At 46.6% G+C, this 17,380-nt stretch overlaps 2 protein-coding genes across 5 annotated transcripts in view; both read right to left on the bottom strand.

The window, feature by feature from the left end:
* Positions 1-17,380, bottom strand: part of LOC137525710 (hemoglobin larval subunit beta-1-like) — a 34,337-nt gene that overhangs the window by 1,783 nt on the left and 15,174 nt on the right. The window contains exons 1-2 of one of the 4 annotated variants that reach the window (XM_068246877.1): positions 2,794-2,847; positions 162-318 (exon numbers count right to left, since the gene is read on the bottom strand). In XM_068246877.1, coding sequence (XP_068102978.1) covers positions 162-318; positions 2,794-2,806 — 170 coding nt within the window. In that variant the 5' untranslated portion in view covers positions 2,807-2,847. Of the gene's footprint in view, positions 1-161; positions 319-631; positions 691-1,724; positions 1,860-2,793; positions 2,848-17,380 lie in introns of those variants that run through there. The other 3 variants (XM_068246876.1, XM_068246879.1, XM_068246878.1) reach the window with 3 other exon arrangements.
* LOC137525711 (hemoglobin larval subunit beta-1-like) overlaps positions 1-17,380 on the bottom strand; it is a 113,461-nt gene that overhangs the window by 80,908 nt on the left and 15,173 nt on the right. The gene's annotated exons all lie outside the window — the stretch shown is intronic.

Genomic DNA, 17,380 nt, shown 5'->3' with positions numbered 1-17,380 from the left:
TTTACGACCAGAGCCGTCCGAGTCAGTTTAATTTCATGGATTTTTATGTAAGAGAGAGAGAAAAAATCAACTGCTAAAAGTTAAATACAATAAATAGGTTCTTTCAATGTAAACTTAAAAGTACAATTACAATCTGCTATATACAGGTCATTAGTTATTACCTGCCCAGAGCATCATGGCCATCGTTTTCCAGGTCAACTTTGCTCCAGATGGAGTTGATGGCAGCTTTCTCTTCAGCAGTCCAGTGAACCATTGTTGCAGCTAGTTGGGACTTGGTGGCTTTAGAGGTGATGATATTGCGCTGTAGGCTGTGTAGTTCTAGGAGAAAAATGGCTTTTTATAGGAAACTTTGTAAAGCCTACCCAAGGCGTATTCCTGCTGAGTCACTGTCCCTCTCCCCACTCCAGCCTGATTACATCTCACTGACCTCTGCAGAATACAAACCAGCACAACTCTGCAAAATGGCTAATAAGCTGCTGCTCTGGCAAACTGCCTTTTCTCTGGTTTGGTGTATACACCAGTAGCCAAACTGTTATCATTCATGAATTCTCAAAGTTTGATTTAAGTTATTTTCAACATGAAGATCTGCACTATTCTAGAACAACTAATATTGTAGCACATTATAAGTTACTTGTTGTCTTTATCTCTACTTGGATGAAAAATACTGAATTCAGTAATAGAGATGGCCCAGCTTTGGAGAACTCATGGAGAAGCACATGATCAGTTTGATCAGCTGATAGATTTGTAAGGCTCTGATTTGCTGGCCATGATCATGTGTTAAACCAGGAAGCAATCACAGCAAATCAGAGGCTTACAAATCTATCAGCTGATCAAACTGATCATGTGCTTCTCCATGAGTTCTCCAAATCTGGGCCATCTCTATTCAGTAAGGCTAAGTTCACAGTGGGGAGCTGCATTGCGTTTCCTGTAAAAACGGGAATTGCAACGCAATGGAGAGGAATAGTCGCATTGCACAGTGAAGCATACAGTGAATGGAAATTATGCGTCACTGCCACTGTTAACGCATGTGTTATGCTGTGACGCACTGCATGCTCCGTGTTTGTATACCGGACACCGTAGGACAGACTTTTTTGGCTTGTGAGCTACTTTGAAAAATTAGCAAGTCAAAATGATCTACCGATGTACAATTTTAGGAGCACAATTGTATATACAGAATGGAAAATGTAGTGGGGTCGGGATCTACCAAGAAATCCTTCACAATCTACCGGTAGATCGCAATCTATCTATGGGCACCACTGTAGGATCTGGATGCACTCTGAACCTCACATACCACTACAATTGCAATGCACTAGTGTGTGTTAAATTTCTCCTGCAACGCAATGACCCACTGTAAACATAGCCTGCTGTATTTTGTATTTACTCAAGTGCAATATATAATCCTGCAAAATGATTAGCTTTGTGTAAACCTGTAAACCTGAAGTGACACTTTGGCTTCAATTCATCAAAGGGTGTTCGATAACAAAACCCCAGTCCTTAAAATACCGCATTCGGTATTTTACACTTCACTGTGCTAATTCATCAATATTTTCCCATGTGTGGTAGAGGTTCGTTAAGTTACCGAACTACTAGGCTTTAATTCATCAAAGGCTGTTCGATAACAGCAGAGTGGTGCAGAGCAGCTTGGAATGTCCGTGTGTTGTTACAAGCTGATAACAATAGAAGGCATCCAGACATCCCTTTAGATGTAAAGATGTTATAGTTACTGTTATTTATACTGCCTCTGCTGCTCTGAATCTGTCGATCAGTCTTTCTTAACATTTTATTTATTTGCCACAACGTAGATGAACTTCCTGGAGACATTACAAATGCCATGCTTGGTGATTTCACCACCAGCATCTTTGCATTATCAAACAGGGCCTGAAAGGGTTACACCACCGAAGGGAATCTGGGGATATATTTTGACCCGTTCTCTCTGCTCACTGCTTGGGGGGTCTGAAAGCTTGTGTGGAGAAGCCTGTGTGACCTATCAGCGGCACTTGCAGGAGAACAGGGGCTGTTTCTATTGGCTGCCTGCTCCTGCTAATCATGAAAACATTCACACAGAAGGCTTTCGAAGCCTGTAACGACAGGGGAGAGCTTGAGATAAACACCGAATGTGTTATCGAATGTGGGAACCTTGATGAATTAACATTTGTTGAGCACATGTCGGTAATTTATCTCATTGCTGTGTCATTTCAGCTTCTCATTCGGTAACAGCTTTGATGAATTAACATTTTCTAAAGTGCTTCGTTAAGTCAGCTGTTTTCAGCATTACCGAATGCGGTAATGCTTGATGAATTGAAGCCTTTGTGTCTGATTTATGACAGCCACATTAAAAGTGATCCACTGCAATGTCAGGAAAATTATATTTGAAATATTTACAAAAAATAAAGGCACACAAGGATGCCACTAGGCCCAATTCATTTCAGTGGAAAGATGCAGGTAATGATCTCAGAGGGAAGGAAGTGTAATATGATAACAATTAGGCAAATGAATGCATTTATGTGAAGAATATATTAACAACATATTTATAAAAATCACACCATTTTAAATATTATTTAGGCTAGAAAGATCATGAAAGTGGCATGGGATACTCTGATCACGGTAGGAAACTGCGGTTCTTTGTACATCATTGCAGCTCAGAAGCTTTCCATGGCTGTGATTGTTCTGTGCCTAGTGAATTAGATCACAAGGTGAGCCAAGAAAAGCGATTGCAGATAGTGGATTATAGTGAATCAGCCTTTCCATGACCTGAAACAGAAATGAGCATGTGCTTCACGCAGTATTACTTACCAGAGGTCTGCATAAACCATTGTCTGCACTATGGCTGCCCCAGCTTTGGTGAGTCCTGATTAGTGTTGCTCGGATACCCCCAATTTTGGATTCGAGTGGTTTTGGATCATGGCTCCGCCCACTTTTGGATTGGCCGTGATCGTGATTTCGGATAGAATCGGAATTCTGAATTCAAATGCAGTTTCGAGTCTGAATTTCGCATTACACCCGTAATCCCGAGTCGGAATCCGTGATTACTTTAACGGTTACTAGCAAAGCCTCCTTATGTGCTACAAACAACAAATTTGCAGGTTATGTTAAGATGAACAGTGGGACCAAGAGGAAATATTTTTTCAAAAAGATCTTAGAGTTTTTGAGAAAATCGATGTTAAAGTTTGAGGAAAAAAGACGCGATTTAAATGTGGTAAAATGATAGTTAATGTATAAACATCTATATAAATGTTTTTTTTTTCTGTTCAGTGTGTGAAATAAAAAAAAAATGATGTGGGGTCCCCATCCAGAGCTTCTACAACCCCTTGACCCCCATGCAGGCTGGGATAGCCAGAATGCGGAGCCCCGGCTTCACACCCTGACTATACCAGTCCACATAGTCCATGGTAAGGGGGGCTCTGGGGAGAGGGGCAGCTATGCTACCCCCTCCCCCTGGAGCCCTTGTCCAATCCATGGACAAGGGGCTCTTTCCCACCTCCGGGTCCCCAGGAGGTGGGGGCGACGACTCCTAGAGAGGGTTTTATGGTGGCACCTGGGAGTCCCCTTTAAGGAGACCCCCAGATGCATTCCCCCCTCCCAGGAGAGGTTGGTATAGGGATACATAGTACCCCTTACCCATTTCCACAAAGGGTTAAGTGAAATAAAAACACAACTACAAAAAGTCCTTTATATTCTAAATTAACCAAAAATACTTACCTGCAGCTTTAAAAAAAGTTCTCACGCCAATATCCTCAGAAAAGGTGATAGACCAATGGGGAGCCTTGGAGCCAAAATTCAAAGATGCTTTTAGCTCTCAGCTGCGCGGATAGTGGCGGTGTGGGGCGTCGGGTGCGCAGAGATCTTCAATCAACTTTAAGAAGCTCACAAGATTAGGGGACATTGGCGTGGGACTTTTCAGAGGATATTGGCATGGGAACATATTTTTAAAGGTACAGGTAAGTATTTATGGTTAATTAAGAATAATAAAGGACTTTTTTCGTTGTTGTGTTTTTATCTCACTTAACCCTTTGTGGAAAAGGTTAAGGGGTACTGAGTATCCCTATACCCATTTCTCCTAGGAGGGGGGTGGGCATCTGGGGGTCCCCTTCTTAAAGGGGACTCCCAGATGCCACCATGAACCCCACCATGGAGTCATCGCCCAACCTCCTCCTGGAGCACCGGAGGTAGGGAAGACCCCCTTGTCCCCAGAACCCTTGGACCATACGGGCTGGTATAGTCAGAGTGAGAAGCCCAACGCAGCCAGGGCTCCGCATTCTAGTGATCTTAGCCTGCATGGGGACAAGGGGTTAAAGAAGCTTGGGAGGGGGACCCCACGTCCACGTCCTTTTTTATTATTTATAATTTATAAATTTCACACACTGAACAGAAAAAAAAATACACTTAATTGTATAACTTTACTTAATTAGTAAAATGTCCTTTGTCAGTAAATAACATGAAGGGTTGGGAACACTGGTACGGGGCCCCATAATCTCCTATTTCCCGGGGGCCCCATGAGTTGTCAGTCCGCCACTGGTCTATACATAACAGTTGATATGAAGCTCTGAAACTTGCCAAGGACAGCTGTAGGGTCAGAGATGTGTAAGTAGGGGAGGGGAACAGTTCTGGGAAAGATTACCACAATTCAAAGCACATACTCTATAGAGGCGATCATTATCAGCATATCATGAAATGCGGCCACATTAAGATTATTTTCTGGTGAAATACTGCCACATTAAGAATATTTTCTGGAGCAACGCTGACGCATTACAATTATTTTCTGGTGAAACACTGCTGCATTATGGTTATTTTCTGGTGAAACACTGCCGCAATATGTGTATTTTCTGGTGAAACGCTTCCGCAATACATGTATTTTGTGGTGAAACGCTGCCGCATTACGTTTTTTTGGGTGAAACGCTGACACAATATGTGCATTTTCTGGTGAAACATTTGTGCATTACGATTATTTTCTGGTGAAATTCTTCCGCAATACGTGTATTTTCTGGTGAAACATTGCTGCAATAAGTGTGCTTTCTGGTGAAACGCTGCTACATTGGGATTTTCATGGGGGGGCGGAGTTTGCCACGGGGGTGGCCACAGGTTTTCTTGTCTGGAGTGACAAAATCGCTAGCAGCCCCTGCTATGCCCTAATGGTAAGGCATCACCTATTTAGAAGATCTGGAGACATGCTTATGGGTTAACGGGAGTCTTAGAGCCGGGGACCAGGCCTATGGCAGGGGATCCTCTGGCTCCTCTTTGCCTCAGGTTTTCCTAGAGAGATGTTAGTGAATCCTCGCTATGCAATGACTCACATGTGTTATTAGGGTAAAGTATGTGCTCGGCCAGTTCAAGCTTGTCCCCCGGTTGTGCATGCCGTTAGAGATTATAAAATAGCGGTGTTTAGCCGCAATGAAAGTGGATTCAGTTAGCATTAAATCTTTATTAGCCACGCGTTTCACAGAGAACTTCCTCGCTTTCTCAAGCTGGATCCTGGAGCATCTTCCCCCATCCTCCTCAGCCAGGGTGATGAGACCCCTAAAGCGTTGCCACAATGTGCCTGGGCCGTAGCATGGACTTGCTCGGGCTCTGGCAGAAAAAGGCCACGCCCAATCAAGTCCATGCTACTGTGCAGACAGAGCCAGCTTGTGCATACTCAGTAGCATGGAACCAATAGGGCTTGGCTTTTTCTGACAGCTAGAGCAGGTCTGTGAGCATGCGTGAGCTATCGATAATCAATTTTTTCAGTGGTCTCAGCGTTGTAGGGTACGTTTGGCTACCTAATACTAAGAGGCACCTGTAGCTACCTATGATGGGCAAGGGAAGTAAGGGAGAAGTGACAGCTGGGACAGCCAGCCCAATTGAGGTGCGGATCAGCGGGGGTTTGTAGATTCCTGGAGGACAAAGTCTAAGGTGTCAGGACATCTGTGCCTATAGGCTCTAGGCTCCTCTGAAGTAAATCCGGGCCTGTCTGTAGGGGCACTTTTACCCTACAGGTTAACTTTACATTTTTAAATGTATTAATATGTGATTTCAAGAAATCCCTGTCTCCCTTTGCTGTTAAAGCATTCTTGTTCTGGTTGTAAAATTACAAAATATAAACTCATACTAGAATTTCAGAACATTCAACTGTGCTCTAACTTCCCAACTTCTCAGCACATAATACACATATCCAGGAGGTGGTCTACTGGGATCTGGGGTTACTGGCATTTGACAATCTGTTAGATGTAAAAAAAAAAAAAAAAAAAAGTTAAAGCAAATTTGAAGCAAAAATAAACTTATGAAATGATGAATTGTACGTGTAGTACAGATAACAAATAGAACGTTGGTAGCAAAGGAAAAAGTCTAATATTGTTTTCCAGTACAAAAAGAGTTAAAACTCTTGCGTTGTTATCTATGCAAAAGAGCTTCTTTGAGCTCTCCGACCCAACTTGATCAAACTTAAGGTCCGTACACACGCTGGACTGTCTGCAGACTGATACGGCTGTTTCTGAGTGATCCGCCTGGCAGATCGCTCAGAAACAGCCGTATCAGTCCGCCGACAAACTGTACACACGCCGGACTGTTGCTGGAACGCCCAACAAGCGGGAGGTGACGACGGACCCGTCGTTGCCTCTAGTCCGGCGTGTGTACGGACCTTTAGTCCTGTTTTCTAAATAGCGAGAGAAAGCTTGAGATAAGCCTTGTACACGCCTTCAAGTATGATTGGTCAATCACTGACCTATCTCACTACTTCCATGTAGTGTGACAGTTTACATACACAATCTTTTCATAGTATTCAAAATCTGTTGGCCTTTATACTACATGGAGGTGGTAAAATTGGATGAGTTATGCAGTTATAAGGTTTTTCTGCAGGAAAGTTTAATGGGTCATTAGCCCTGCTTTATATTACAGCTTATAATACAGAGTGTGGTCTTGAAACTGCAAAAATACCAGAATGATGCAATGTTATAAATAAAGCTATATAACTGAAAATAAAAATATGAGACTCTTTTTTTTGCTACTAATGTTCTATTTATTACTACACATAAAAATCATTATCTCACAATTTATCTTCGCATCAGTGTCGGTTTTATCATTTGATATGATGAAATATGGTATCAAGCCTGTTTCAAACTTTTCTGTGTTCACCTTTTATTTTTATTTTTATTTCAAGAGTTAATAAACCAGTGATTCATGTTCACAAAATTGGACTACTGTCAAATGTAGCAGCAGCTCTCCTGAAATAGGTAACAGAAACAAAAATATTTTATATATATAGAAAATAAAATATTTTTATCTGACATCGTCATGATACCATTATCCTGATAATAAGAGAGAGCTCTACAGCTAAAAAGTTAATGATTTCTTTTTACTACAAACTGAATGAATAAGAATTTACATCACACCAACATGGCTGCTGTCCACACTGCACACTTAAAATGCAACTCCTTAGATTGAAAATAACAATGCAAGACTCCAGGAAATTCTATATGCCGTTGCTACTGCACATACAATTAATCACCTCTTCGGTTTATTTTCAGTTCAGGTTTGGTTAAATCATTATAAGCAAACATGAATAAGTGGTTAACTAATGAAAAGCATAGCAGAATAATTAAAAAGCTGTAGAACTAAATCATAACATACACCTAGTGAATATTTATGCAGAAAAGGCAAGGTCAGCGGCCACAGCCTCCAGTACATCATGTCAGCAGGTTGCTCTCAGGGGGTCTTGGGCCAGACCAGCCATCCAGGACACCCACCAGCCAAGTCCCACTGCAACCCCAGGGAGGCTCACATTCTATCTCTCCTCTTCTCTCTCCTTTTTATCCTCTCCTCTCTTTCTAATGCTGGGCATAGACGGCTCGATACCCCCTTATCAATTGAGCCGCTGATGGCTCGATTGATAATATCCGACGTGTCCGATCACTGCGGGGATCGATTCCGCGCTCGATACCCGCAGACCGACAATAGCGGTGAATCGAGCGAGAGATAAGAAGCGCCGGCGGGGACGAGCGGGAATCGATTCAGGTGCACGCGCGGACGCGCGGGGATGTGGCGGGAGTCGATCCGGCGGCTAATCGGCCGCTGGATCGACCCGTGTATGCCCAGCATAACACAAGGACAGATTGAGGGGCATCTGATTCATTTATCGCTGCAGAAGTAGGTATGTAGGTAGGTAAAAGTAGTACTCAAATGAGTGCCATAGACTGCAGCAGATTACTCCCTGGTCCTTTTCTCCTTGGCCCATCTTTTTGTATCTTTCATATATTTTATCCATGCCTATACATTAGGCAATCTACTGTATCTACTGTATGCTTATGCAACGTACTGTTTGTTTACTGTACCACTGTATGATACTGTGCCACCACCGTCCCTGTAGTTCCAAAACCATTTCCGGGTACAACCTCTATTGTACTTGCCAACAGTGATGCTCATCTGAGCTAGGATATCCGAGTTACTCGGATATCCTAGCTCTTTTTTCACTATTCGAGCTCGAATACCGAGCTCGAATAGTATTAGCTATCCGGGCTGTGCTATCCGAGCGCACCCGGATAGCAATCAGATATCTGGAGATATCCTAGCTATCCGAGCTCGGATAGCGTCACGAGCTCGGATAGCGTCACGCCAGACGTCACCTCGAGTTTTCACAAGCGAATCATAGGGCTCCCAGCCCTCTGACTGCAGCCAATCACAGAGGGGGAGCCTGGCCAAGCCCCCCTCTATAAATAGCGGACGCCATCTTGCCTCACTCGTCCTGCTTGCGACTTACTGACTGATTGTACTGAGAGAACTGCTCCAGTGCTTTTTGTCTGTGTGCAAGTGCATTGCTATTGTTCTAAACCTAGCGTTTTTACACTCCAACACTTGATCTTCAACTGTATTGCTTTGTATTGTGGATAGATTGTATTTTAGGCAGTTTAGTTTGTGTGATTAGGGACTAGGGAGGGAGACTGTCACTGGTGCTGCTGCAGGCCTGCAGCCAGCAGCTAGGGCCTGTGCCTAGGCAAGGCAGCCTGCCCTGCTCTGTGGTCTAGTCTCTACCTTACCTGTGCTCTCAATTGTCCTACTCTACTGTACTACTACTTCTGTGTTAGATAGATTATTGTACTATTTTGTAGTTAGCAAGGCCCAGCTTACTGCTATACCTGTCCTGCTGTATCTGCTCTCAGTAATCTAGTCACACCTGTTCTACTATTTAGCTCGATTCTTCTATTGTTTAGTTAGTACTCACTGTACTCTAGTCTGTGTTTAGGGACCGTCAGTCAGCATCAGCTAGGGTCTTAGTGTGCGTGCGCAGTGCACATCTGCGCTGTCCGCACCCTCCAGTTAGTGCTACACCCGTCCTCCTATTGTTTATATATATCACTACTTCTATTGTGTATTTGCTGAATTGTACTGTAGTCTGACACCGTCAGTCAGCGTCAGCTAGGGTCTTAGTGTGCGCAGTGCGCACTCTCTCGTTAGCGCTACACCGATCTCTGCTGTAGAGTACAGTACACCTGTCCGTCACCTAACACACCCACCACCACTAGGCCCACCCCATTAAAGTACTCCACTTGTCCCACCCGCCTTTACATACATAAGTTTTTTTTTCATTTGTATAATATTAAAAATTTACAATGTCTGGAACTGGCAGCCGCGGTTTGAGCAGGGGCAGCAAGGGCAGCAAGGGCATCGCCAAGAGAGGAGGTTGTGGGCGTGGCAGCCGCGCCACCACCACCATGCGCAGTTCTGCATCTGCACCAGTGGCTATTCCGCCATTAGCCACTGGCCGTGGACGCCTTGGCCGCCCAACAGCTGGGAGTCACGCTGCAGAGACACAGCAGCAGCAGCAGCGTGTGGCCCAGATGTTCCGCCCACCGCCAGGTCATAGCTGTCCTATTGAGGAGAAGGACGCAGACGCTGTGGTGGAACTGATGGTGGATGAGCAGGCCACCATTAGCTCTGGAACCGAGTCCTCCACCCCCGCCACCACTCCTGTTTGCAAGAGCAGCAGCAGCCGCCCAGCACTGCCTGGGGGAGAGGAGGAGGAGTGCAGTTCTCCAGCCCCAGCGGGCGACACCAGCACCCTGTCACTCAGCACCTTCTTATGGACCCCAAGCACAGAGAAGGTATGGAGTGCTGTTGCGGAAGAATTGGCAGAGGAAGGAATGCTCATGGGCACTTTGGGGGATGATGCTTTGGACAGTCAGACAGTGGTGACTGTCCATCCGCCCATGCATGCAGAAGGGGATTTTGGGGGATCCCAGCAGGACATGTTTGCGGAGGGGGAGGATGATGATGACAGGGAGCAGGACAAAGACTGGTTGCCAGGTCCTGGGAGAGGGATGTCATCAGCTCTGAGGAGGAGGAGGAGGAGGATGCGTCTGCGGGCCTTGCTAGAAGGATCAGCATTGCAGGCATGGGCAGGATCACAAGTGGGCGCGGTATGCAGGCCACACAGCGTGCTGATCAGGAGACGAGTTCTGCCAGTGCCACCACCAGCCGCACCAAGAACCCCCCCCAACCACCACAGGGAGGCCAGCGGCAGCAGCACCTTCCAGCCGAAGGGGCAACCTTACCTCCCCAATATGGAATTTTTTCACCCTTCCATATTTGGAGTGCAAGTATGCCACCTGCAACCAGTGCCGCAAGCAGCTCAGCAGAGGGAAGGAGCCCTCTGCGTTTGGCACCACCTCTCTGGTCAACCACCTTGCAGGAAACACTTTCACGAGCATGAGGAGTTCGTGAAGTTGAAGGAAGCTGGCAGTGGCAGACCCGCCACCACTGCGAAGCCGTCGGCAGCAGGAGTGCATCAGCAACGCACTGCTCCTCCTCCCTCTACAACTCCTGCCGCCGACACTGAGGCCTGTTCTGGCAGCCAGTCCTCAGTGGCCTCCTCTGCTCCCTCCACTGCTTCCCATGCCAGCAAAAGGCCTCGCCAGACCCTGCTCAGCGACACCTTCCAGGGGGTGGTCAGGGTTCTGCATCCCAGCAGCCGTCGCATGAGGCAGCTGAACGGCTTGCTGTCACGGGCCATGTGCTCCCAACTCCTGCCTTATTCCCTTGTGCAGGAGGGAAACGACATGCGTGCGCTCCTGATGTGTTCAGCCCCCGATTGGCCAATCCCCAGCCGACATTATTTTGCACGCACGGCCATCCCTGCACTTCACCGCTCTGTGATGGCCAATGTCGGGAGAGGGCTGGAGCACGCGGTGGGTCAACGGGTCCACGTCACCATGGACTCGTGGAGCAGCCGGTTTGGAACAGGCCGCTATCTGTCCTTCACCGCGCATTGGGTCAGCTTAGTGGAAGGGGGTGAGGAGGGGGGAGCAGCATCGGCCGGCACTGTCAGAGCAGCAGCAGCACCAACAACGCAGTGGGTGGTGCCACCATGCAGGGTCAGCGGAACAGCAGCAGGTTCCTCTGATCCGCTTCCATCCTCCGGCACACCAGCCCAAACCCCCCGCCTCAGCAGCAGCGTGAAGCCCCGCCACTGCCAAGCGCTGCTGGAATTGGTCAGCCTGGGGAAGACCAAACTGACGGCGAACCACGTCCTGGCCAAACTCCGAGAGCAGGAGAGGAATTGGCTGACCCCCAGAGGCCTCAGAGTCGGAGAGGTGGTGTCCGACAATGGGGCAAACCTGGTTGCTGCAATCAGCAGGGAAGACCTGACCCACATCCCCTGCCTGGCGCACGTCCTAAACCTGGTAGTCCAAAAGTTCCTGCAGACCTACCAGGAGATGGACCGACTCCTTGAGGCGGCAAGGAAGGTTGTGCGTCACTTCCGGCACTCGCCTGCAGCCGTGGCGAGCCTGGAAGAGGTGCAGAAGGAGCTGCACCTGCCACAGCACTGGCTCATGCTCGATGTTCCAACTCGCTGGAACTCCACCCTGGCGATGTTGGTTGAACAGAGGCAGGCTGTCAGCCAGTACGTTGCACGAGCAACAGTTGCCTCCCTCACTGCAACTGGGTGTGCCGCCACCAACCTCCCGTCCATCATCTCCACGGAGGACTGGGGGCACATGAGGCAGGTGTGCTCAGTCCTGGCACCCTTCCTGCAGGCCACCAACATGGTAAGCAGGGACCATGCAGTGGTGTGCGAGTGGGTGCCCATGGTGTGTGTGCTGGACAGGGCCCTGTATGCACTGCTGGAAGAGGGAGTGGCAGCCTTGGACCAGCCGGAGCTGCAGGCAGCTTCACAGGCCACCTCTGAGGAGGAGGGCTCAGAGTTGGTGGAGGTCCCTGACCTTGCTGCTGATGAGGGGGAGCAGCAGAGCGCAGCTGGACTGGTGCGGGGGTGGAGAGAGGATGAGGTGGAGGGGGCAGAGGAAGAGGAGGACAGCACTCTCGACTCTGGGGATGCCGATGATGTGCCAACAGACGTGGCCAGACTCTTCCCAATGGCAGCGCACATGCTGAGGTGCCTGCGCAAGGACCCAAGGGTGATCCAGATGAAGCAGAGGGAGGACATCTGGATCTGCATGATGCTGGACCCACATCTGAAGGGGAAGCTCAGCCAGTTCCTGCCTGCAGGAGGAGACCGTGCGCAACAAATGAGGGATTTGCAGCTGTCCCTTGTTGAGCGCTTGCAGGAAGCCTTCCCTGAGCCATCCACCCCCACTGTCCAGCCAGCACAGAGGCAGCAGCAGGTGCCTGCATCCACCAGCAGCAAGCGCACGCGCACCACAGACCTGCTGTCTCTGACCCAAGAGCTCTACATGAGTGTAGAGCTGCCAAGGACTAGAGAGGAGGTGCCTGCAGCAGCATCCTTCTCCAGTCACAGGCAGCGCTTGACCCGCATGGTGGCTGACTACATGGGGTCCTTCAGCGGGCTTGACAGCGTGGCCCCTGTTGATCCCATGGAGTATTGGGTCAAGCACCTGCCGATCTGGAGCGAGCTTGCGCAGTACGCCCTGGAAGTGCTCTCCTGCCCCCCTTCCAGCGTACTGTCAGAGTGTTGCTTCAGTGCAGCCGGTGGAGTTGTCACTGAGAAGCGATCTCGTCTGTCTCACAAGTCTGTGGACAGACTGACGTTTCTCAAAATGAACCAGGCTTGGGTGGAAGGCGAATTCATGGCCCCTGTTGTCGGCGAGAGGGGGACATGAAGTGACGACTGGCACACACACATACACCTGCTGCTGCTGCTGTTGTATTTCATCCTGCTGTCTGTGTCTCCACTGCCAGGGAACACATTACAAGGTGCTGCTGCCCATGCACCACTAGCTATTACACTCAAAAATAGCTGCATTCAATTTGAAAAAAAAAAATTGTAATTAATTTAGAGGTGTCCGGGTTGAAAACTGTGCTGTCTCAATTGTGTATTGGACACAATGTGGGCTTCACGACCGCTGTCTGGAACCTCATGCTGTGTATTTACGGCCCTGGAACCACCGCTAGGACCCAGGGCCTACTATGTCTCGCTGCCTGCCCTCCTGCCTGCTGCCAAATGCCAGTCTGCCACACACACTCATTCTCCTCACGCTGCCTGCTGCTGTATTGCCTCCTGCTGTCTGTGTGTTTCCACTGCCAGTGAAAACATTACAAGGTGCTGCTGCCCATGCGCCACCAGCTATTACGCTCAACAATAGCTGCAATAAAAAAAAAATTGAATTAATTTAGAGGTGTCCGGGTTGAAAACTCTGCTGTCCCAATTGTGTATTGGACACAATGTGGGCTTCACGACCGCTGTCTGGAACCTCATGCTGTTTATTTACGGCCCTGGAACCACCGCTAGGAACCAGGGCCTATTATGTCTCGCTGCCTGCCCTCCTGCTGCCTGCTGTCAGTCTGCCACACTCATCCTCCTCACACTGCCTGCTGTTGTATTTCTTCCTGCTGTCTGTGTCTCCACTGCCCGGGAACACATGACAAGGTGCTGCTGCCCATGCGCCACCAGCTATTATGCTCAAAAATAGCTGCCTCACTGCCTGCATTATTTTGAAAAAAAAATGTAATTATTTTAGAGGTGTCCGGGTTGAAAACTGTGCTGTCCCAATTGTGTATTGGACACAATGTGGGCTTCACGACCGCTGTCTGGAACCTCATGATGTTCATTTATGGCCCTGGAACCACCGCTAGGAACCAGGGCCTACTATGTCTCGCTGCCTGCCCTCCTGCCTGCTGCCAAATGCCAGTCTGCCACACACTTATCCTCCTCACGCTGCCTGCTGTTATATTTCCTCCTGCTGTCTGTGTCTCCTCTCCACTGCCAGGGAACACAACACATTACAAAGTGCTGCTGCCCATGCGCCACCAGCTATTACGCTCAAAAATAGCTGCCTCACTGCCTGCAATATTTTGAAAAAAAAAATGTAATTATTTTAGAGGTGTCCGGGTTGAAAACTGTGCTGTCCCAATTGTGTATTGGACACAATGTGGGCTTCACGACCGCTGTCTGGAACCTCATGCTGTGTATTTACGGCCCTGGAACCACCGCTAGGAACCAAGGCCTACTATGTCTCGCTGCCTGCCCACCTGCCTGCTGCCAAATGCCAGTCTGCCACACACTTATCCTCTTCATGCTGCCTGCTGTTATATTTCCTCCTGCTGTCTGTGTCTCCTCTCCACTGCCAGGAAACACAACACATTACAAGGTGCTGCTGCCCATACGCCACCAGCTATTACGCTCAACAATAGCTGCAATCATTTAAAAAAAAAATTGTAATTATTTTAGAGGTGTCCGGGTTGAAAACTGTGCTGTCCCAATTGTGTATTGGACACAATGTGGGCTTCACGACCGCTGTCTGGAACCTCATGATGTTCATTTACGGCCCTGGAACCACCGCTAGGAACCAGGACCTATTATGTCAGTCACATCACACTGCCTGACACACATTACTCCTCCTCCTGTAGCTGCAGTGAGCTTCTGCTGTCTGTGTGCTGCTACCACTGCCAGGGAGAACAGAAGAAGAACTATTTTCTGCTGCCACCTGCCCACCCACTCTCCTACCGAGTAACGACCGACTATTACCACACACCACACTACAAATAGCTGCAAGCCTGCAACTACTTCCTCCTCCTGCTGATGTCTGTGTTTTACCACCGCCAGGGTACACAGAAAAGGCGCTGTGGCTTGCAATGTGCCACTACCTACCTATTATGCCATCAACACAAATATAACTATGGTGTTATTAAAATAAAATATTTCCACAAATGAAGTAAAAAAAAAATATTACAAAAGAAAGGAAAACAAAGACACATAATAGAATGATAGAGAAGAAGAGGAAGAAGAAGAAGAAGAAGATAAAGAAGAAGAAGAAGATATAGAAGAAGAAGATATAGAAGAAGAAGATATAGAAGAAGATGAAGAAGATATAGAAGAAGAAGATATAGAAGAAGAAGATATAGAAGAAGAAGATATAGAAGATGAAGAAGATATAGAAGAAGAAGATATAGAAGAAGAAGATATAGAAGAAGAATAAGAAGATGAAGAAGATATAGAAGAAGAAGATATAGAAGATGAAGAAGATATAGAAGAAGAAGATATAGAAGAAGAAGATATAGAAGAAGAATAAGAAGATGAAGAAGATATAGAAGAAGAAGATATAGAAGAAGATGAAGAAGATATAGAAGAAGAAGATATAGAAGAAGAAGATATAGAAGAAGATGAAGAAGATATAGAAGAAGAAGATATAGAAGAAGAAGATATAGAAGATGAAGATATATAAGATGAAGAAGATGAAGAAGATATAGAAGAAGAAGATATAGAAGAAGAAGATGAAGAAGAAGAAGATGAAGAAGAAGATATAGAAGAAGAAGATATAGAAGAAGATGAAGAAGAAGATATAGAAGAAGAAGATATAGAAGAAGAAGAAGAAGAAGATATAGAAGAAGAAGAAGAAGAAGAAGAAGAAGAAGAAGAAGAAGAAGATATAGAAGAAGAAGAGGAAGAAGATATAGAAGAAGAAGAGGAAAGAGAAGATATAGAAGAAGAAGAAGATATAGAAGAAGAAGAAGAAGATATAGAAGAAGAAGAAGATGAAGACGACGTAAATGAAGACTTCCAACTTAAAACCATTTTGGACACACCTTCTCATGCAAACACTTTTCATGAAGTTAATTTACTATTTTTGATACCTTTTTTATAACTACTACATCACCACCTAATCACTTGATATTTTTCTTCATAAAAAAGGTGGTTTCATGCATCATTGACCTCCAAACAAGTTTTACAAGCTATTTAAGGCCAGCTCGAATATTTTACTCGAATACAGACTCGGATAGTGACGTCGGATATCCGAGGTCGAATCGGATATTCGATTAAATCGGATATTGAACTTCGAGTGAATTCGGATAGTTTACTATCCGAATTCGACCAAACTCGAATAGGATAATGAGGTATCCGAGCAACACTACTTGGCAAAATAAAATCTGATCCTGATAAAGAGGTACATAATATACTATTAGCCACAACAAGGGTACTTGCCAACCACAATCTTTCACAAGGCAGTACATGCTATAATGATGTTGAAAACCACTAATTTAAACAAAGTCACAGATTTTATGTACTGTTATTTAGATAATTTAATTAAAATTAATTAGTACTTTTGCCTCCGAAAGGTCTCATTTAAAACCCTGTGTGAAGTGAAACAAACCAGCAGGCGATTTTCAATATGTTCAGTGAGTCATTCCCTTTATCTACAATGCCATGTTCCTTTCAGTATCTGTTTATTCACACTATGCAAGCATCATTAGGAAGATAACACTTCACTATTGTCTTGTCTAACCTACTCAGATCCAGTATTGCCTCACAGGGATACCTAAAATGTTTCAAAAGACTGTAGGGATACGGCATGCGCGATTTCGATTCAAAGGAAATCTTAAATCTTAAAAAGCAGTTTAACTTACCTGAGGCTTCTTACAGCCCCCCTGCAATCATCCTGTGCCCACACTACCACTCCGCGATCCTTTCATTAGCTGTATTGACCTAGGATCAGCTGTATGCACAGACCCGGGCCGCACGTCTCTTCATTGCGCTCTGGTGCATGGCAGCGTTCTGTGCATGAGCAGTACAGAAAAATCGCTGCTGCTCATGCGCAGAATGCTTCCAGCTGCAGTAGCACAATCAAGATGTGTGCAGCCGCACAAGCACTATAGCCTGCGACCGGCCACAACTGGCCAACTTTGAGGGTTGCGGAAGGACAGCATGGGCTCAGGATGACTGCAGGGGGAGGCAAGAAGCCCCAGATAAGTTAAACTGCTTTTTTTAGGCTTAAGATTTCTTTTAACTTTAAACTTTGTTTAATTAGGGACTTATCAGAATCATTTTTTTTGGTTAAATAAGTTTGTACTTACAATTAATTTGACTTGGCAGTTGCTTAACTAGTTTAGCCTTTTGGATCTAGCTGCTACGTCCAAAAGGCTGCTGCTGTGCTGCTGCGCGCTCCCGCGGCCGATCGTGGCTGTGCGCTCCCGTGCCACCGGCAGTTAGCCTGGAGAT

This window comes from Hyperolius riggenbachi, chromosome 7 (assembly GCF_040937935.1).
Source record: "Hyperolius riggenbachi isolate aHypRig1 chromosome 7, aHypRig1.pri, whole genome shotgun sequence".
NCBI classification, from domain to species: Eukaryota; Metazoa; Chordata; class Amphibia; order Anura; family Hyperoliidae; genus Hyperolius; species Hyperolius riggenbachi.
This window is presented reverse-complemented; position numbering and strand designations above follow the sequence as displayed.